Raw genomic sequence first — 22,591 nt, 5'->3', positions numbered from 1 at the left:
AAACATAGAATAGATTTGAATGAGCGGAAGGCGAAGTAAAGGGCTTTTGAATCGAAGTAGGCTGTTAAGAAAATTTCAAATTTCGAGACTCAATTTGTTGGTTTGGTTTGAAGGATTAAAACGTGTTTTAATATAACCCGTGTGTTGTGAGTTTTGTGGAAAGAAATGGCCGGTCACTACATTAAAAAATAATATTGTTTTCCTACAGAAGTAATCATATATCATGTATTGGAAATACAGAAATTTGTTCCTTTGATTTAGTGATTATTTTTTTCGGTCTGTTCTATAACTCGATAATTCTATAAGTCGATGGTCCCTTGAATATCGAGTTATGGAGAGTCGACTGTAATTTGTTTTCCTCTATCAATACCGGTATTAGCTTCTGAGGTTTTTTCAAAATTTTAGATAATCCAAAAGGGCTTGGACCCAGGGTCCAATTGAGAAATTTTATTTTCAAAATTTGTGTTTCCTAATTATGAAAAACGTTTCTTGATTTCTTTCTGCAAATCCTGCCATACAATTTTCATAGCAGGATCGCGAGTGCGTTGAAATTGCCTATTCCTCAAGTTTTTAAGACGGATCAAGAGTTTAAGATCATCGTCTATAATCACGGATTCAAATTTTTTTTTCACATTTTGGAATTGCAATGCTCCTGGCTTCAACAATGGAATTTGTTAAAGTTTCAAGAGCATTGTTAATATCAAGTTTTGTTTGTAATGTAAAGTTAACATCATGTTGGGCAATCAGGGTATTGAATTAAGAAATATCCTTAAGAGAACTCATCAAATAATATTCTGTCGTTGGAATTACTTTGCTAATTATTCCATGACCGATGTTTGGCATTAAATTCACCAATGACAATAAAAATCAATGCGAATCAATTTTCGCAAGTCTTTTCGGAGAAAATTAACTTGCTGTCCAGAGCATTGAAAAGCCAAAAGGCAGCTATGAGAGTATATTTCAACAAAAACACAAAGTTTTAAAAACTTTAGTTTCAAAGGACTGAAAAAGTTGATGTTTTATACCCATATGAATGATGATTGCTACTCCAACACTTTCTCCAGCCAGTCGATCATTACGATAAAAAAAAGTTTGGATCCAGGTTTCAAATAAGTTTCAGTAATAACTGCTATATGTATGTTAATAGCTGTTAGAAACAATGTTAAAAACATATATTTTTTTGTTTATATATGATCATAATATGCGTCGTATTGAAATGAATCTAACTGCTGAACTGAACTGAATCTAAGTTTCAGACAATTTGGCCAACAAAAACCCCCATACCAAATGGAATCCATGAAGTGCCTTAGCATTTTTTACCCTATATGAACACCTCCAGGATATCGCGATTGAAATCAGCAAACCAAGCAGTATGCTAGGTTCAACAATATGTAGACAAACGATTCGTATGATAACCGGCGATCAAAGCTGAATTCAACATATTCGCTATAAACCAACTCATACGAAGGTTCTGAAGTATTGTTAGTTGAATTTTAGGCCTTTAAGAAAGTGATTCATTCAAGGATACCTACTGTCAAACCAATGCAAATCACACATCAACGTTTTAATTAGAAACAAACACACCATGGTCGAAATATGTTTCGTTCGACTTCCATATCGCGAGTTTAGAATTCAGGGAATGCCTTATCACGCCCTAAACACAGTCGTCCATTATTATTGTCACGAAAAAAAATGAAAACATCAAAACTTACGATTTTATTCCATTCACTTCCAACAAAAACACCAACAAGCGGAGCAGATTGAAGTTTTTATTCACTGCTGCACAACCACAACCAAGGCCATGCAAGGGTTAATCTCTCGCTGCTCCCGTGTCTTTCGATGTCTGCGCCGACCATTCACACACACCAATGCACTTTCAGATGGCGAATATACATACGCACACACACAGCAGTGCACCGCCCCGTCTTGCTATAATCAATGCTGTGTGAACCTTTTTTTTTTCTTCCTCCTTTCTCTCACTGTGGGGATCACACAAAAAATGGGCGACTTTTAAATTCACTTTTATCGGCTCAAATCCACAATTTCGAACCACCCGGCTACCGATTGCGGTAATTGCGCACGCACTTTCGCGATTCACACACTTTCCGCGACCGAACTCGACCGAAATCAATCAGAAAACTTGCACTTTATCCGCAGCCCGAAAAACACTGACGGCGACGACGGCGAGCGAGGAAAAACTCCTTTTTCGCCGCAATCTCCTATAAAATGATGATGATTATTGATCGTCATCAGTCAACAAAAAACTTTTCGCTTGCAGGCCGTTCACAGGTTACGCCACAAACTGAGACGAGGGGTGTAAAAGTTTCGAAAAGAGCGTTAAAGTCACGCCAATATGAAACTATTTTGCATCCCGATAAAATTCAGAAAGAGGACTTAAGTCTTACCCAGGCTTCACATCTTTCTTCAGCTAACTTTTTCAAACATTTTCCGACTGTGGGAAAACGGAAGAATCGAATACCGGGAGATTTAACAGTGGATTTGCACTTCCACACACAGCACTTCCACGGCATTTTAATTATTTATAGGAATATCGCTCCGAGAATTCTAGAAATCGTCTAAGTACAAAACGTAAACAACAGGACCACTACCTGTCAAAATGAAGGCGTGACGTCACAGTGCAGTGGAGTATAGCTATCATTCCATGCTGAGCAGAAGTGAGATTGTAGTGGTAGTGAACATCGAAAAAGTTCACTACTACAATCACACTTCATGCTGGGATGACAGCTGGGATATGCACAAGCAGCATAAAATCCATCTAACAGCCCATACATAATTTTGTCTAACGTTAGGCTAACGTTAGTCTAAATTTAGTCTAACTGATCGTTTCGAACTTGCAGCATATCTAACAAAACTGTGTCAGATCTGTCTAATTTTAGACTAAATTTAGCCTAACGTTAGAAAAAAATTTAGGCTAACAATCTAACGAATTAGACTAAATTTAGACTATAGTTAGCCTAACCTGCCGTACTGGGTTTGCTCAATTTCCTCTTCTTTATCAACGAACTTTAAGGTAACACACGATAAACTCATCGTGGCATCCATGAACAATCTATGTTCAAACTATCGTTGAAAAGAAAATATTTCTGTTTTATATCATGTCGGTCATTCGGTTATCTATCGGATCATTATGCTTGCTAGCAACAGGCATGTTGATACACGCAAAAAAATTGTGCGGGAAAAACTACCATTTTAGGGGGTTAACTTAAGCGCTCGCACCGGCAATTTTCAGCAGATCAGAAATGCGCTTGATTTTACCATGTCTGTAGTTGGAATCAGATTGTTGTAAATTATTTCTGTCAAATGTACCAGTAATGCGGTGGGGTGTACCGAAAACATAGTAATTTGGTCTAAATTTCCATGGTAGTTTTAAGAATGGGCGTAGTCAGCTAAAATAGTTATTTTTACCACAGAATTTTTTCCCGTGTACACTTCCAGCCCATCTCTGTCCGGCATAACGGGATTAATATCCCCAAAACTACAAAACTGATCATCATTATGAATAGCAAACAGTTGCAACTTAAGCATCGCCAACACATTTTTAATCGGAAGGTTTTTGGCGCGCTTGAACTGCCCGGACAAAAAATAACATACAAAAACAATATAACGTATTATAACAGCACCATTCAATATATTGGAAATACAATACAGTATATTGTAAAATGACAATATGACTACAGTACAATATATTGTTTTGAACAGTTCACTGTATGGTATATGAGATTTTTGCAATATAATGTATGGGTGGTTAAGTATCGTAACAATACAAATATAGATATTTTCTCATACATAAATTTTAAAAATACAATACGATATATTGTTCATGTATTGTCTTGATTAGCAATTCATGTATTGTTGTACAATACATAAACAATTCAACGAACTGTATTTCAATTAGTGATGAAAAGTATAGAATTTGTATTTTGTATGGATTGTCCCTCAACTTAACGGATATTCATGCCAAAAGTAGCAAAATAATTTTAACTTTTATAGAAGTAAATATACATCCGTCGTTACAGCTAATGTCAAGTGACTTCTAAAAAACTACTTAATTTTACATTTTGAATATTTTTCACCCAACATTTCTTGCTTTCTTACTTACTTATTTGGCTTTACATTAATTATTGTCGCACCGCCACCAAACCGGATCGCGCCAGCGAGACTCGCGACGCGCCTCAACTCGCCGCATTTTGAAATCAGTTTTTTAGTGTGGCGCTGCATTCTTACGATTTTTATGAACACAGCGCACTATTCACATATTAGCTGCGACGCACGGGGCCCGAGAAAACAATAATTATAAATACATGTTGGTCTTGATTTCTACCGGATACATAATATCTTGATAAAGCCTCGCCAACAATAATTCGCCAATTCACTCGGTTCATGGCCGCTTCTTTCCATCCTCAACTGTGACCCACGCTCTCCAGGTCCTGGTGCACCTGGTCAATCCACCTAGCTCGCTGCGCCCCATGCATTCTTGTTCAGATTTGCAGCGAAGACCATCTTTACAGAGTTGTTGTCCGGCATTCTTGCAACATGCCCTGTCCAGCGTATCCTTCCAGCTTTAGCTACCTTCACGATACTGGGTTCGTCGTAGAGTTGAGCGAGCTCGTGGTTCATCCTTCGCCGCCACACGCCGTTCTCCTGTACGCCGCCGAAGATCGTCCTTAGCACTCGGCGTTCGAAAACCCCAAGAGCTTGCAAGTCCTCCTCGAGCATAGTCCACGCCTCATGCCCATAGAGGACTACCGGTCTTATGAGCGTTTTGTACATCGTACATTTGGTGCGGGGGTGAATCTTTCTTGACCGTAGTTTCTTCTGGAGCCCATAGTAGGCACAACTTCCGCTGATGATGCGCCTTCGTATTTCCCGACTAACATTGTTGTCAGCCGTCACTACCTCGGGGATGGGATTCGATCCCAGGTCCTCGGCGTGAGAGGCGTGTGTTCTAACCACTACACCAGGTCCGTCCCCGGGATGTGTTGAGCTTCTTGCTTTCTGAACTTGTTTTGTTTACTTCTTTCAGCAAAGCCACATAGATAAAAGCAATAGTTGTTTTACACGAAAATAGGAATTTGACCAAAATTGTAAGGTATAAAACCAATTAAAAACAACACAGTGTTCTGTTACAATATATCATATTGTTTTTGAATTGTATATCCAAAACAAGAATAATGTTGTTTCGACATTCAATTACAATACGCTGTATTGTATCCAATACGTTATATTGTACATTAATGTTTTATTCCATTCACTGAATGATACGTTTTTATCCGGATGGGTTGCAACGTGCGAAGTTTGATTTTTGACCAACTTCGCCACGTCGCAATTCGATTCCTATTAGTGCGTATAATGCTCACGGCGGAGGGCATAGATGCGCACTATAACGAAGCGGCTCGCGACGCGGTGAAGTTGGTGAAAAATAGAACTTGGCACGTTGGTGCACCCATTTTTAGTCACAAAGCAGTATATCATAAATAATATTATTTGATAAATTTATTGATACATTGATTCGATGTATATATACAGCCATTCCATGAAAAATCGATCTAGTGGGTCTCCGAATTCCGTGAAAATTTGCTATTTTGTTCCTTATCCGAAATAAGGATACACGTATTTTTAGATTTTTTGATTAGGGTGACCATTTCCAAAATAGGGTGACCAGAAAAATCGCGATTTTGCAAAATGTTTATTTTTAAAATAATTATAACTTTTGAACCCTTCGACCGATTTTCAATCTTTTTGGACGATTGCTAAAGATTTTGACTTTGGATGAAGGCTAAAGATTTTGACTTTTCAGGAAAATTATAAAATTTCACAAAAATTGTGGTTTTTACATAAAAAAAACTCAATAGTGTCCGTTTTTTCGTGTTTTGAAGGCCTCGGGAACAAAGGGGCTCTCGCTGTTCTCATTTTTTCTTGAAAGTTCAGAAAATTTTACGTATACTGTCAAATTTTTAGCGATGTATGTTTTTTAGTTATTGAGATATATTTTTTTGAAAATAAAAAATCAGTCATTGTTTATCGGCACACACTGTAGGTCTCAGCGCATTAGATTTGTAAGATTTAAAAAAAATTATAACTTTTGAACAGCTTAACCGATTTCCAATCGTTTTGTATGGAATGAAAGCTTAATATATATATGTAAAATGTAAAACAATTTAAGAAAAAAATGTATTTTAGATTTTCAAATGAAAATGGTTTCTTTCAGAGGCGCGGGAAGTGGGTAGCAAAATCTGGGTAGGACAGTTAAATAATTGGGTCCTAAAATGTTTAATAAATTCTTGTTTTTATTTGGTAATACGAAAGAGCATGTTCTTGCAACTACTTTAGCAAATTTTCCCGCTCAAATAACGGCTATAACATATTTAAAATTTAATTTTAAAAATTGTTCGAAATATGAACCTTGACACTTTTGATCATGTTTGACGTTCACTTTGTCGACAAAAATGCAACAGGGCATTTCAAAATCTATAAAACCGCTAAAAAACGTTTTTTGGACCTAAACCAACGAAAATTATACAAAAATTGAGTAAACATGTGTTTTTAGCCTAAACTTAAGCGGTTGATACTAAAATTGGGACAGGGATTTAGGGCCTTATTGTCCTACCCATAATTCAACATCTACATCAGGCTGTAGAAGTTCCGTATGAATGATGTATACAGATTTTTTACAGCCTGATGTAGATGTTCTTGTATTAGTTGTCATGAGCATTCCTGAAAAGTTTGACAAATAAATGAAATAAGGACTAATAGGGTCCTAAAGCCCAGTCCCGAGTTTAGTGCCAAACGCTTAAACTTAAGCCAAAACCACATGTTTACTCAATTTTCAACACTTCAATAGACGCGCTGTTGTATTTTGTACAACATTGGTGAAAAACCTCGCTTTTCGTTCACAACAGCAGCGAGGTGGTTCTGACAGTGGCAAACCGTGCGACAACCGGAAGGTTAATTTTTTTCGTTTGTTAGACACCAAACAACATTTTTTATGTTTATTTTGACTTTGGTTACATCCTTTGGCTTAAACTCAAATTTTGGGTATATTTTGTTGTCTATGTCCCTTCCGGAATGTCAGATAAGAACAACCCCAGTGTTAAAACTAGAACCCCTGGTGTTTTTGTCGACTAAGCAAACGACATACATGATCAAAAGTGTCAAGGTTCATTAATGGACCCAATTTTTAAATTAATAGGTGTCAAGACTTCCCCTTGGGGGCATCCGCAAACACTCAATCTTCGAATCGCTGCTTGACGCAATGTCGAGAAGAGATGTCGGTTTTTGAGCATTTGATGGATCCAATTGGTAATCATTGTAGGTAGCCCATGGTTTCGTGCGGCTTCCAATATGGCATCGAAAGACATATTATCAAAGGTACCCTCGATATCCAAGAAAACACCAAAGCAGGATTGCTTCTGAGCGAATGCTTTCTCGATATCGTATTCAACTTTGTGTAAAAGAGTCACTGTGGACTTTCCAGATTGGTAAGCATGTTAATTCACATGAAAAGGGATCTGGGAATATATTATGTATCCGGTAGAAATCAAGACCATGATTTATTTAAAATTATTGTTTTCTCGGGCCCCGTGTGCCGCAGCTAATATGTGAATAGTGCGCTGTGTTCATGAAAATCGTAAGAATGCAGCACCACACTAAAAAACTGATTTCAAAAATCGGCAAGTTTAGGCGCGTCGCGAGTCTCACTGGCGCGATCCGGTTTGGTGGCGGTGCGACAATATCCTTTAGCAAAACTGCTTACAAGTAGCTTTTTCAAAATAGGTTTGATAAATTCAAATACCCTTTGGAGCAGAACAGGATAAACCCCATCCGCTCCTGTAGATTTGAAAGGAGCAAAACTATTAAGTGCTCATTGAATCGATTCAGTAGTTACGATACTGCCTAGGCCTAGAGACTCGTAACTACATGAAAAGATATTGGGTTCATCCGTAGATGCTATGTCCACACATCCGGGGAAGTGTGTATTGAATAAACATTCTAAAACTTATTCATCAGAAGAAGTAAAGTCACCATTAGGTAATCGAATTTTGTTCACTTGGAAATCTTTAGACTTTGCTAGGATTTTGCTCAGCCGACTGACTTCACTTAAACTGGAAACAATTGTACAAAGGTTTTTGTCCAACCGGATCGTTCAGCAGAAAGAAGAGCCTTCTTGTAAGCCTTGCGAGCCAACTTGAACGACTCTGATCCAGCTGAACGGCGTCTGTTCGAACTTCTTCTACATTGTTACCTGAGCCTAGTCAGATCGGAATTACACCATGGGGTCCCTCTTGTAGTCTTCACAGACCGCAGAGGACATGCTTCTTCAAAAGCCTCCATAATGTAGGATGTTGTAGAATCAACGGCATCCAAATCACTTGGATTTTCAATGGACGGAGAGTATCCATGAAGATTGGTCGCAACCAAATCAGTGTAGAGTTGCCAATTTGTTGACCGGGGATTCCTAAAACGCAAAGTCTGCGCAGTTACATTTGAATGTTCAAAGAAGATGTAGCGATGATCAGATAATGATTCCTCATCTGATACATGCCAATTCGTCAACTCGTTGTTGGGCAGAGATGGACACACCACAACGCAGAACAGGATTACTGAAGCGGAACGCGGAACCATGATTTCGATAGGAAAGAAAAACAACTAAATCAACTACTGTACGCAAGAGAAATTTACTAAACACACGTCTGTACAGATCGAACATCACCAACATCGCATTACGGATGAATGGTAAAACTTTCCATTCTGCCTCTCTTTTTTATATTTGGCGCGCTCGCCGACTGCTCTATCGACGCATGCGTCATTCGTCCAGTGTTGCGCATACGAGGCACAATCATTGCACACTCCAACACTCGTTACTGATTCTATTCGAGCAGAGCGTTATGTCTAACACTTCTCCTCTATTAGACACCATGAAGGTAAGTAATCCAAGCTCTGTACTACTTAAGTATTCCATCAGACTGGAGCCTCTCGAATTCTGAGCTGCCCTAGATGATGTGATGAGCAATGACATCACTGCCCACAATCCCCACAATCAGCGGAAGGCCTTTTGTTACGCAGTGTACGACAACTCGTTTGAAATCATCCGTTGGGGATGGTTCATCATGTGGCAAATATACCGAACAATAGACGTATTTCCTGTTGAGGTCACCAACAGAAACATCGATTGTGACAGCACATACATCTCTGGGACTTAACTCAGCAATGAGTGTAGCAACGATTGATTTATTAACGAGCACGCATGGGCATGGAGCGCGAGTTTGCCATTTCAAGTTTGTAGCAAAAACTGGGTCCACAAGATTACCTAGATAGAAGTTCCCTCTACGAAAGTAGGGTTCTTGAACTATCGCCACTTGGGCTGTACCATTTTTCATGAGTCTGCAAAGATTGATCGTCGCTGTTCTTTTATGCTGAAGATTGATCTGAGCTAACCTAACCGTAGCCACTACCTAACTAGGCAGGATTAAACTCTTTGCAATCTCAGCACGAAAAAGACCAGCAGCGAAAAAACCATATCGGTATCTATTGAAAGTCACCAAAGCCGAAAAAGCACAGAATACACTATGTAAAACGCATAATACTAATCCATATAGGTGATAATTTAAATTAAATAGCAACATATTCATAATCCCACCCTTCATTTATTTATTTATTCACTGTCTTGAATCTAGTACGATTCCCCAGACTGTCTCTTACTCTAAAACTCTAATTCTATTTTTAAACACAGATTTGGATACATTAAAATCCAACAAGTCACTCACACTATTGAATAATCGAGAACATACACATAACGGATTGTTGAAGCCATAGGAAGTTCTATGCCGTCTAATGAGCAGCAAATCACGTTGTCGCAGATGTCGGTTTGGTGCGTAGAACGAAACATTTTGCAGGAGCGATGGACAGTCAAGATTTCCTCTGATCAAGTCAAACATAAAAAGCCTTTGTAGGTTACTGCGTCTCGAAGAAAGTGTTTGCAGCGTGACGTGTAATCAGGCAAGTTAAACGGATCCGACCATGGCAGCTGCAGAAGGGCGAAGCGGATGAAGCTACGCTGGACCTTTTCAATCCGGATAAGGTGGGTAGTATGTTGTGGAGACCATACACATACAGCATACTCCAAAATACTACGAACAAGCGAGCAATATAACGCCTTGAGAGTATAGATGTCCTTGAAGCAGCTAGCATTTCGTCGAACAAATCCTAAGGCTGCAAACGCCTTCGCAGTTGTAGCATTGACGTGTTCATTAAACCGCAGTTTACTGTCCAGAATAACACCTAAGTCTCGGATTGACTCAACGCGTTCCAATGGTTCTGATCCAATCGAATATCTAAATTCGATGCACGATTGTCGACGGGAAAATATAACGGACTTACACTTTTTGATGTTCAACTCCATGACGTTTTCCATGCACCACAGCTCGAGTTCTTTTATATCTGCTTGTAGCGCACAGCAGTCCAGATGAGATGCTATAGTTCTGTATATTTTTAAATCGTCAGCGTAGAATAGCTTTCCCGATTTCAGTCGGAAGCACAGGTCGTTTATAAACAATATGAAAATAAGTGGCCCCAGAACGCTTCCCTGAGGAACACCAGAAGCAATAGAGAAAACGCTAGAGTGTGTGCCGTTAATGTTGACGAATGCTACGCGTTGCGTCAGATACGATCGCAACCTCAACGGAGTATCCAATCCGGAAAGCCCAAGTGTCTTAGCTTCGCTATTGCTAGTTCGCGTGGCACTTTGTCGAACGCTTTGGAGAAATTGAAGTATATGGCATCTACTTGGCTCCTTTTTTCGATTTCTGTCGATAGGAAGTTAGTGAACATCATAAGGTTAGTTGTCGTTGATCGCTTTTTGACGAAGCCTTGCTGGAGTTCCGAAATTATTGGGGTAGATGCAGCGTAGAGAACATTGTGAACTAAACCTTCAAAAACTTTAGCAACGGAACATAAAATTGAAACGCCACGGTAGTTTTCGACAGCATGAGAAGAACCAGCTTTGAAAGGAGTGATTGAGGCTTTCTCCATATCGACGGAAAAGTGCTATTACGAAGCGACTTATTATAGATAATCTCCAGCGGCATTTGCAACGATTCTGCACATTCTTTTAAGACTATCGGCGGCAAATTGTCAGTACCAGCCCCTTTGGTTACGTCCAGATTTTTCAAAGCTGAATATACATCTTGCCGCGAAATATCGAAAGGCGCGAGATTCAGATCATAAGTTGAGCAATTTCTGAGGTTGTCCGATGGAAACGTTGGTGGATTCGAACTGTACACGTTCTTAAAGCAGTCGGCAAACATATTAGCAACATCTTCAGGGCAGCTAACAATAGTTTTTTTTGTTAGTCATTTCAGCAGGAAATCGAGTTGAGTGTTTGCGATTTCGAATAAAATTCCAAAAGGCTGTGGGATCGTGCTTAGCGGTCGTCCTTATTTAGCCTCAGGCAAGAGACTGAAGAAGAGCAACCGATTATCTCGGAGAAACAGCGGCCGAGGTTTCTGTGGAAACGTTGCATGGTTATCCCGTGGCACTTTTTTCTTGGCTTTGTTGGCCTCTTCACTGTTGCCATGTCCTCCTGATCGCGGAGCTTAGCTCGTGTCAGCTTTTCCGCTCTGGAGGACGGTCGCGTAGGTCTCTTTTCCGCCACGTATCCAAGGCCCAATGTTGTTCAAATGGCTCATTGCTGGACAAATATTGTATAAATGCAAGGTAACATTTACAATGCAAAATATATGGGCTTTTTATCGAATTAATGATATAATTCTTGTGGTGACCCCAGGTTAGGTCAGCCTCCTCACAAAAACCTAAGTACCTAAGTACTATAAATGGCAGTCATATAGCCAGCGAAAGAACTTTCTTTCAGAAATAACTATCAACAACCAAGAGCTTTCAGATAACTCATTGTATAATGTTCCATACTTACTAAATAGATTGTGACAAACTACAAATAAATGTCCTTCTTCTGAAGAGCGCGCAAATCGCCTTTCTCACTGGGGCGGATAGTAATTGTTCCGTCCTCCACCTCCAGCGGATCCAGGCGGCGGGTAGTAACCACTATTCGAGTGCGGATGAGGATAATGCTGCCAGGGTTGAGGCGGAGGAATTGGACCAGATGGTGGAGGAACTCCGGAATTGTACGGCGGCGGTTGCGAAGGAGGTGGCCCCTGATGAATGGGATAGATGGGATACGCTCCGTAGTTTCCACCGTGGGATGAATTGTCCGTGGTAATGTGTTTGGGAATGGGATTTGCTTCTATTTCGACTGGTGGGGGCGGTGCCGTGGTCTGAAAGATGGAAAATTTCGATTAATTTCTTCTCATGTTTACAGCATTTTTGAACTCGATGAGCTGAATATTATTTTTTATGCTAATAAATCTTCTAGCTGTTTAATGAAATATCTATAAGAAGATGAAAAACCGAATTTAGTACTATAATACCATTTAATTCCACTAGAGTTTGTATCCTTTGGCAGATACGCGTATTTCGACCTCAACTGTAAAGCCGACTTCAGTGTCGTGTACCAGTTGAGGTCGAAATACGTGTATCTGCCGAATGATACAAACTCTAGTGAAATTAAATGGTATAGTGCTAAATTCGGTTTTTCATCTACTTATTTTTTATGCGATGATTCAGAAAACGTAGTTGAAAAAGCTAGTTTTTAATCAATTAATAAAAAAAACTATAGGGTAAAACGGGGCAATATGGCCACCGAGGCTGACGTTGCTGCATTGTACTTACCTTCGGCGGCGGATTGCTCATGGTGGGCGAACAGGTTTTCCCCGTCAGCGGCGGCGATATATTGGCCCGTTTCATCGGCGGAGACGACTTACTGGGCGGCAGCTGTGGCGGACTATCCGGTGGCGATTCCGGCGCATTCGGCTGCTGGTACAGATCCAACACCTGGTGACAAATGTCCTCGAGGATTTCCATGGTCACGTCCTGGACGAACATGTCCCACCACTTTAGGTGTTCCGGCTGCTTTCCGGCCCAGTCGGCCACGGTGAATTTGCTCAGCTTGCTGGCCAGATAGATGAGGGCCACGGCGATGATTTCCGGTTCCCACTGGAGGGACACCGTGGTGCTCAGGGAATCGTTCACAAAGTTCCACGCCATTTGGACCATCTTCTGGAGCTTGGCACTGTCCCCTTTGAGACACTTGGCGTACTTGACCAAGAACGAATAGGGATGCTCAACCTGCAGATCAAATTTAATCGTTTGCAGGAGGATCCGTTCCAGAGTCATAACTTCCTCCTTGGGATCATCCCCGAAGGAGGCAAACTTCTGATCCGACAGCATCGACCGGGCCGTTTTGATGATGTCTTTGCACTTTTTCGGGGTCTCCTCGACCTTCCCGGCCAAAAACAGACAACAGCAAGCGGTCACATACCGGGGGAAGGTCTTGAACGAGTGGAACATGTAGAACCGGTGAAAGTACACAACTCCAGTGGCCACCGTATTGTGGCCCAAGCCCATCGAGGTGCCGGTTTGCATGATGAAGCGAGCGCCTTCCTTCCGGTAGCGGCGCTCCGTCTCGAAGTCGATTCCATCCCGGATCGAGGGCGTGCTCCGGAGGTCCTTCTTCTCGTAGTACCAGTTGGGCATGCTCTAGATTTACCTCCGCGGCGGAAAAGCAGAAAGTCGCGAAAACTGAACGCGGAACGGCGACGGAACCGTGCGAAAAGGTAAACATACGAAGCTCGCGGATCAAAACACTGGATGCGCGGAGTATTTTTTGACGTTTTCTTTTGGGGTCACTTTCGGTGCAAAAGCGAAGATCGTTGAGCCCATGCAGCAACTGGCGTTGGATTGATGATGCACGGAAAATTTATCAGGAAAGCCAAATCGAGCAGTTGCAGTGTCTACACATTTAAAAAAATCTTTGGTAAAATTAAAAATTCAAACTTCGTGTTTTCCTTTCACGGTTGTTGAATACCCTTTAATGGGTGAAAATTTACCCATTTCCGCTAGAAGTGCCTCTCCACATTTATGGGTAGTCTCCACTTCGTAAGTACTGTGCAAAAGGATAGGACAAGTAATGGCCAAGAAATACTTCAACTCTCGCATAACTTCTGATCTCGCCCTAAAAGCCATTGGTAACCATGTGTGTAGCTCGTTGTTTCTAAGAACTTGAATGAATTTTCATGTTATTTAACAACGCTATGGGAAAGAAAGGATCATTATCTACCTGCCCGTGATGTTGGTTTGAATGCTTATTCTTTCTTTTGCTCAGAAACAACGAGCTACACACGTGGCTACCAATGGCTTTTAGGGCGTTAGGGTGTTTTATGTATTTTGAACAGAGCGTTACGCGTATATAATTTGGCCACTTCCATTTGATTTTGCCGTAAATGGCCAAATTATATACGCGTAACGGTCTGTCCAAAATACTTTGATCACCCTATCTCAGAGTATGCGAGAACTGTACAAATTACTTGAGCTGTATCCAGTTGACAAGTAGAGCTGATTTCGTAACATTGGTAACGGCTGCTGTACAAATCAAATGGAGCTGTCATTTTTCCGTACGTGAAAATGTGCCGCTCAATTATTCCGCAAGTAAAAGTGACACTTCGCTCATTCTGAATCAGCTATCAAAATTACTTTGGTAATTGGCTTGTTTAGGGGTATCCTGTTTTTGACATATTCTGATTCTACGTTACAAACTGAGCCAGAATCCAAAGTTTCATAATTTTCCGTGCCCTGGAACTATTTTTAAAACACGTTTGAATTAAGTAGGGAAATCGCGTTTGAATCACCCCTCGGCAAATTTTACTTCGGGACGAGCTGTCATTATGTAAATTGAAATGTCAATGAGTCGACGTAATGAAATTTTTTTCAATCATTTACTAAATCAAAATTAAGATATTGAAGCGCAATAAAATCGTGTTACACTTAGAAAAATGTGCTCTTTCGATCAAGCTACAATGAACTGTGAATTTTTCATTACTAAACAACCCAATTAGCAACAAATTGTACTTGACCGCTCTACTTAGGATGTAGATATTAGGCATTAAAGAGTAAACACGGTCTACTCGGAAATTCAGCTCAACTCATTCTGTACCCCGTGTGCCGAAGTGTGCTGAGGTTTTGAATTTCTGGTTGTTAATTTTTGCTGTGTCTGGGTGGTTCAAAAAATTGTTTTTGCCCCATATCGCTCATTCAATTCTAGATCAAATTCTAAGTGTCCTCTCAAAATTTGAGCTCATGCACATGCCCTCCAAAGTTTGTATGGGAATTACTATGGGAAAGCAAACAATTTATTGAATCGGTCATAAAGTTTGACAATTTGCTCTTGAGTGTTAGAGCAACGTTGATACTGTTAGATACTTAGATACAAAATACTTTTGTTTTATATAATATCGATCATTTGTTGATCTATCGGATCATACGCTAGTTAACATCAGGCTTGCTAATACACTTTCAGTTCATTTCTGTCCAATAGAACAGGATTCATATCCCCAAAACTACAAAATTGATCATAGTTTATGAAAAGCAAACAGTACCCGGATAACTATCAACAATATTATTACTGTTTCCCGTAGTGTGCACAGCCATTCGCGACTGTTTCAGAATCGTTTCAAATAGCATTGTACCTAACAATAAGCTAACCCTACGGGAAATGATTTTAACCGTTCGGGAAATTGTTATTGGGCAATAACAACGTGGAGAACAAAATTTTTCGTTTACAGTTTGCCAATTAGTCGACAAATTGTACATTTTTTGTCCAATTTCCTATAAGGCAAACAGTTTGGATTTAGTTAAACCATAAATTTCATGAAAAAGGAATAATGTATATGAAATTATTGGTTTATGCCAGGCTACCACCCAGCTATATTGAAGAAATACTAAGCAGTACAGTGGGGATTCGCTCGTTGGGGTTCCGCTACATGGAATGACTCGATGGTTGGGTGTTCGCTGGTTGGAAAAAAATCCAACTAAAAAGCACTCGAATGTCAAGAGAAGATGTCAAACTGACTTTGGCATCTGAGTATCGTCGCATTGAAGTCTCCATATATAGAACAAATGTGTATGTATATTTTTTTTTTTTACTTGTTCATTTATTTACAAGGCTCAAGCGCCAGCAGGCATAACGGAGCCGAATTCATTTGAAATCTTTTTTACATTTCGTTTTGATTCTTAATATCTAAGGTTAGCTTCGGGGAACCGTAAAACTCGCGGTTTAGTCGAGGTTAAGGAGAACAATATTTTAGGGAAGGATAGGATTGAGGAATCATTCCGTTGACTTTCAGCAGCGTGGTATTCTGGCATCTTTGCTGCTCGTTAAACTTCGAGTGGACAAACCGAAAACCTGTAACGACACAACAAGCGAGTTTCGAGGGGGCACAAGGTGGAGGAACAAACGACAAGACGGAGGAATCAAATATGGATTTCGGCTTGCTTCAAAAAATTGTACACAAGCTCCATATACACAAGGTCCTGCTTACCCAACACATCTCTAATGTCTTCCTTTTCTGGTTTCCCTTGGGCTCTGAGAGATGCACTAAGAACAGATCTGACAAAGTCGTATTCAGGGCATTCCCACACCACGTGATTAATATCTTGATAGCCTGCATCACAGCTACAGTGATTGCTATTGGTGAGCCCTATTCGATGGAGATGCGAGCCTAGATCGTAGTGATTGGACATCAGTCGACACATGACCTTGATAAAGTCTCGACTGAAGTCCAATCCTTTAAACCATGGTTTCTTTGTTACCTGTGGGAGAATGGAATGTAACCATCGGCCTAATTCTCTTGCATCCCATTTTTGTTGCCAGCTGATCAAGGCTTGCTGACGAGCAATTGAGAAAAATTCGTTGAAAGCGATTTGTCTGTCATAAATATCGCCTTCCATAGCGCCCACCTTAGCAAGTGAGTCCGCTTTCTCATTGCCCGGAACGGAGCAATGAGAAGGGACCCAAACAAAGGTGATGGTATATAATTGATTATATAGAGCACTCAGTTTAGATCGTATTTCGCGGAGGAAATACGTGGAGTGCTTTACCGGCCTCATTGATCGAATAGCCTCTATGGAGCTGAGACTATCCGTAAAAATGAAGTATTGATCAGAGGGAAGAGAGGCAATTCGCTCTAATGCATAATGTATAGCCGCTAGTTCTGCGACGTATACGGAGCAAGGATTTTGAAGTTTATGGGCGGCGCTATGAAATTCATTAAATACACCAAATCCAGTGGAATCATTTGTTTTTGACCCATCAGTGTAAAACGTTCTGTCGCAATTGACGTGACCGAACTTGCTTGCAAAAATTTTGGGAATGTGCTCCGATCGGAGCTGATCTGGAATTCCACGGATTTCATGCCTCATGGTCAGATCAAAAACTACAGCAGAATCAGAGAAGTTGGAGAAGCAACCATGATAGGGGACATTCCAAGAAGGGTTAACCTCCAGAGCCATGTACGAATAGTACAGTGTCATAAACTTTGTTTGAGGATTTCGTTCGATTAGCTTTTCAAAATTGCCAATTACCAAAGGATTTTGCACCTCACAACGGATGAGGAACCTAAACGACAGTTCCACGAAACGATCTGATAAAGGCAGTATACCTGCTAATATCTCTAAACTCATTGTGTGAGTCGAGTTCACGCAGCCTAACGCGATCCGAAGACATCGATACTGGATACGCTCCAGCTTCAGGATATGAGTTCTCGCGGCGGATTGAAAGCAAATGCTACCGTATTCCAAAACCGATAGTATTGTCGTTCGATATAGCTTTATCAGATCTTCCGGGTGGGCTCCCCACCATGTTCCGGTGAGTGTACGCATGAAGTTGATTCTCTGTTGGCACTTCTGATACAGATACCTAATGTGCTTTCCCCAGGTGCACTTGGAGTCGAACCAGACCCCTAGATACATATGCGATAAACCCTGAGTGAGTGCCTTACCCGTAAATTGCAGCTCTAGTTCTGCTGGATTACGCTTCCTAGAAAAGACAACTAGCTCAGTTTTCTCCGGAGAGAATTCGATACCCAGCTTTACAGCCCATGCAGACAAATTGTCCAGAGTATCTTGCAAAGGTCCTTGCAGGTCGTCCGCCTCTGGTCCTGTAACAGAAACAACGGCGTCATCTGCAAGCTGTCTTAGCGAGCAATTTTCCATGAGACAATCGTCTATGTCTCTAACGTAAAAGTTGTAAAGCAGGGGGCTTAAGCATGAGCCCTGGGGGAGACCCATGTAACTTATTCGTGAAGTTGTTGAGTTTCCATGAGAAAAGTTCATGTGTTTCTCAGACAACAAATTGTACAAGAAGTTGTTCAAAATCGGGGAGAGTCCACACTCGTGGAGTTTGTATGAAAGGACATCCATACAAACTGCATCAAAAGCCCCCTTAATATCCAAGAATACTGAGCCCATTTGTTCTTTTTGAGCATAGGCCAGTTGAATTTCTGTAGAAAGCAACGCAAGACAATCGCTCGTCCCCTTACCTCTGCGGAAACCAAATTGCGTATCTGATAGAAGGCTATTCGATTCAACCCATTTGTCGAGCCGATGTAGGATCATCTTCTCGAAAAGCTTCCGTAGGCACGACAGCATTGCAATCGGACGATACGAGTTGTGGTCCGACGCGGGTTTTCCAGGCTTTTGAATGGCAATAACCCTCACTTGTCTCCATTCATCCGGAACAATGTTGCTTTCCAAGAATGCATTGAATAAGTTCAATATGCGCCTCTTCGCGACGTCTGGGAGGTTTTTCAGCAAATTAAATTTTATTCCATCCATTCCTGGAGCTGAATTGTTACATGAAAGGAGAGCGAGTGAGAATTCTACCATTGAAAAGCGTGAATCCATTTCAGTTCTTTCATTTGAATATTCACGAAATATCGCCTGTACTTGAACGGAATCCGGACAGACTTTCTTCGAGAAATCGAAAATCCATCGAGGCGAGCTTTCTCTGTCCTCGTTAACTGACGACGCGTTGCGCATTCTTTTACCAACCGTCCAGAGCGTTCCCATAGAAGTCTCCCGTGATAATCCGTTGACGAATTTTCTCCAATAACCGCGTTTTTTCGCCTTCACTAGACTCTTGAACTTACGATCGAGTAAGGTGTACCGCTCGTAATTATCTCGTACGCCGCGTTTTCGGTATGCTTTAAACGCGGTGGATCTTTCTCGGTAAACTCCGGTACATTCGTCGTCCCACCACGGAGTGGGCGGCCGCCGACGTATTGATGCTCCCGGTATTGCGCGACGCTGAGTTTGAAGAGCACTGTTAATGATCAACCCGGATAAGAAACGATATTCTTCCAACGGAGAAAGATCCTCAACCGACTGCACGCCATCGGTGATCAACTCGGCGTATTTTCCCCAGTCAATATGTTTCGTGAGGTCATAAGCGAGGTCGATCTGGCGAGCTTGACACGAACTATTGGTAATTGAAATTTTGATTGGCAGGTGATCACTACCATGGGGATCCTGAATCACTTTCCACGTGCAATCCAATGATAGTGAATTCGAACAGATTGAGAGGTCTAACATACTTGGAGCATCTGGAGGTTTTATTCTCGTTGCTTCCCCTGAGTTCAAAATTGTCAAGTTGAAATAGTCGCAGAGGTCATACAACATAGTTGCGCGATTGTCGTCCTTCGGTGACCCCCAGGCTGTACCGTGAGAATTAAAATCTCCTAGGATCAACCACGGCGCTGGCATAGCGCAGCATATAGCCGAAAGGTCTCGGCGAGATACTTTAGCACTCGGCGGTATGTATACACTGGCTATGCTAATACTTTTACTTCGGATTGTAAAATGACATGCAACTATTTCAATGCCTGTCATCGGGGGGAAATCAATTCTATAAAAGGAGTGAAGCTTGTTGATCCCCAAGAGTACTCCTCCATACCCATCCCCTCGATCCAGGCGGATAATGTTAAAATCGTGGAAAGAGATGTCTTTATCTGAAGTGAGCCATGTTTCACAAAGAGCAAATATGTCGCAGCGGCTGCTGTGAACTAAAAATTTGAACGCGTCAATATTTTTGATAATGCTTCTGCAATTCCACTGTAGTACTTCGATCATATCCCCGACCTCGTTGGTTAAATTATCCATCGAAAGATATGAACGAGTCAAGAATCGGCCAACTTGAAGCCAATCGCTTCAGAAGAGGTTTCAAATAAGGAAGAATCATATTGATAAGACTTCTAATGGTGGGTGAGACTTCCAACGTTTCGAAGATGATATCCACTAACCCAGAAAGAGTCATTTTTCCAGAAGCCTCGGCCTGATTTGGCCGATTTCCCCGGAAGGTTTGTTGGTTTTCTGAGCGAAAAATTGGGGCATCTGGGGTTTTTGATGCTCCCGGAAGTGACGGGAAGTCTCCAGACGAGAATGTGAAGCCTGGAGGTGAAGTCTTTTTGGTATTTCCGGCACTTCTTGATTTTTCCAGAGGATTTTGATGCGTTTGTTGAACAACAGGTACGTTCTTAGAAGCCTGCTGTTGCAAGTGCCGCTTTGTAGCAGCACGTTTCCTTTTCGAACCTGTTTCAATTATTGTGTACACTTCGCAATCCTCAGAGCCAGAGCCTTGATCATTATCCGGCAGAGATGCGAAGATGTTGTTGCTAGTGTTTGAAGAGGCTGATGGTGCAGCAGTCGGAGAGATCTTTTTCAAAATTTCTGCATAAGATCGCTTCGACCGCTGTTTCAAAGAGCGCAGGGTATGTCGCTCTTTTTCAATGTACCTCGGGCATGCCGCGAGCTCATGTGGAGCCTGCCCACAGCACACACACTTTGGATCCTTGGTACAAGAACCCTCGATGTGTTGCTCGCCACACTTGTTGCAACGTGGTTTATTGCAACAGTACAATGAGGTGTGACCCAGCTGTTGGCACTTTTCGCAGTGCATAACCGTCGGAACATAAAGACGCACAGGTAATCGAAGTAAACCAATCACAAGAACATCCGGGAGAGCTGATCCAGAGAAAGTAATTCGAAATGAATTTGACGGCTTTTTTGAGCCATCCGGTGACACGTGATTCATTTGGATCGCATCAAGTATTTGAACCGGAGGAACGGCACGATTTTTAAACCCCCCAGTTCCAGACATGATGTCGGAACGTGTCAAAAAGGGTTCGGTGACAACACCTATGCATTCTACCGTAGCGCTCCGGATGTAAACATGGTACTCCATCAAAAACAGCTCAAAGGCAGCAATCTTGTTAGCCTGTTCGCGATCACTCACTGTGATGCGCAATTTGTCACGGCTGGGAGAAGCGACCTCGATTATGCCTCGGAACGACTTTGTCAGATCTTTTTCAATTTGTAGTTTGTTTAACGGTTTTCCTTTGGGCCGAAAAAAAACCAGAAAGGGACCCTTAGATCCGGGTGGATAAGCTCGGCGGCGGGGGGTCGCTTGCACAGTACCAGAAGTTGAAGGGGATGTGGAATAAACCCGTAGAGGATTGCCCATCGATGTCAATACTCACTATACGATGAGGCTTGGGACGTCTTGTCGAGTCGGTAGTCCACAGAAGAAAGAGGACGAATTGGGCTGCTGCGTGCATACATTAGTGGTGTGCGTGTTGGCAGTGCATGCCTACTTGGTTGGATGAACGTCAACTGACAGCAAACCGAGCGGTACATTTTATAACATATTATCTCGCATAATAGGGTATCCCACATCCCACTCCTTCTCTAAAAAAAATGCCATCCCGGGGAAATAACTTCAATTTATCTTATAAAACCAAAAAGTTTCCACGGCAACCGCGAATTGAACCAAGAACCTTGCGAACGTACATCGCGCGCCTATCGACAACTCGATGTGGAATGATGCTAAACGATACATAAAGCGTTCGATTTAGATATTTACTCCAGTTGCCTGCATGTATAGGTTCTATAGATCAGTTTATAGAATATAATACAGCTCTTTCCGTCAGGTAGACATTTGATTACTACAAAAGTTACTGTATAGAGCATATCTTCAAAACTAAAGTTTCTCTGCTTAAATAAAAAAAAGGTGATTTCCGAAATATTGTCTATCAAATACACTCTTTCCAGCATTTCAGACTTCTACTGTTCTCCGCTGTTATTATTTCTGTCAACTCTTTAAAACTCGATACACGCCGTTTTTTGTGTCATCATGATTGAAAACTGCCTTCGTTGTATCCTCGAGCAGCATATGATATATTGTGTATTGCGATGATAGATGGCCGATTACACGGAGTTACTAATCAACCTAACTTTGACTTATTTTCACTCAAATCGGCTCTTCCATGCGTTAACCTCAGATTTTTAAATAGCTGGCAAGAGCCCAATATCCAAACTAAGTTTTTAGTTGAAAAACAAAATCATACATTCATCTACTATATAAGATAGTTAGGAATACATACGAAAATTTGAAAAAAAAAAAATGTGTCGGTAGCCTCAGTCCTTCAAATTATTAATGAATGGTAACTGTGTTGATGTATAGTCATGTTATGATTCTGGCAGCATTCAGGACAATTTGCTTTTAAATTTATTTTCTTTCAATCTCCGAGCGACTGTGCGCTGTGTTAATAAGAATCTTAAGAATGCAGCACCATGCTTGAAAAATGATTTCAAAATGCGGCCAGTTGTGCTA

The 22,591-nt window shown here is 41.2% G+C and overlaps 2 protein-coding genes across 3 annotated transcripts in view; both read right to left on the bottom strand.

The window, feature by feature from the left end:
• The window catches only part of LOC5578157 (cytoplasmic protein NCK1), a 58,439-nt gene extending 56,232 nt beyond the window's left edge, over positions 1–2,207 (bottom strand). The window contains exon 1 of one of the 2 annotated variants that reach the window (XM_021844714.1): positions 1,713–2,207. The gene's annotated coding sequence lies outside the window, so the exon portion shown is untranslated. Of the gene's footprint in view, positions 1–1,532; positions 1,622–1,712 lie in introns of those variants that run through there. The other variant, XM_021844717.1, reaches the window with a different exon arrangement.
• A 9,704-nt stretch (positions 2,208–11,911) lies between these two features.
• LOC5578158 (cyclin-K) lies at positions 11,912–13,764 on the bottom strand. The gene is made up of 2 exons (XM_001663680.2): positions 12,763–13,764; positions 11,912–12,308 (listed from the first exon to the last, which is right to left on the bottom strand). The coding sequence occupies exons 1-2, from the start codon at positions 13,624–13,626 to the stop codon at positions 12,012–12,014; spliced, it is 1,161 nt and encodes a 386-aa protein (XP_001663730.1). The 5' UTR covers positions 13,627–13,764; the 3' UTR covers positions 11,912–12,011.
• Between the last annotated feature and the right edge of the window lie 8,827 nt (positions 13,765–22,591).

This window comes from Aedes aegypti, chromosome 2 (genome assembly GCF_002204515.2).
Source record: "Aedes aegypti strain LVP_AGWG chromosome 2, AaegL5.0 Primary Assembly, whole genome shotgun sequence".
Lineage (NCBI taxonomy): Eukaryota > Metazoa > Arthropoda > Insecta > Diptera > Culicidae > Aedes > Aedes aegypti.
The sequence above is the reverse complement of the archived record's forward strand: the minus strand, read 5'-3'. Positions and strand labels throughout refer to the sequence as shown.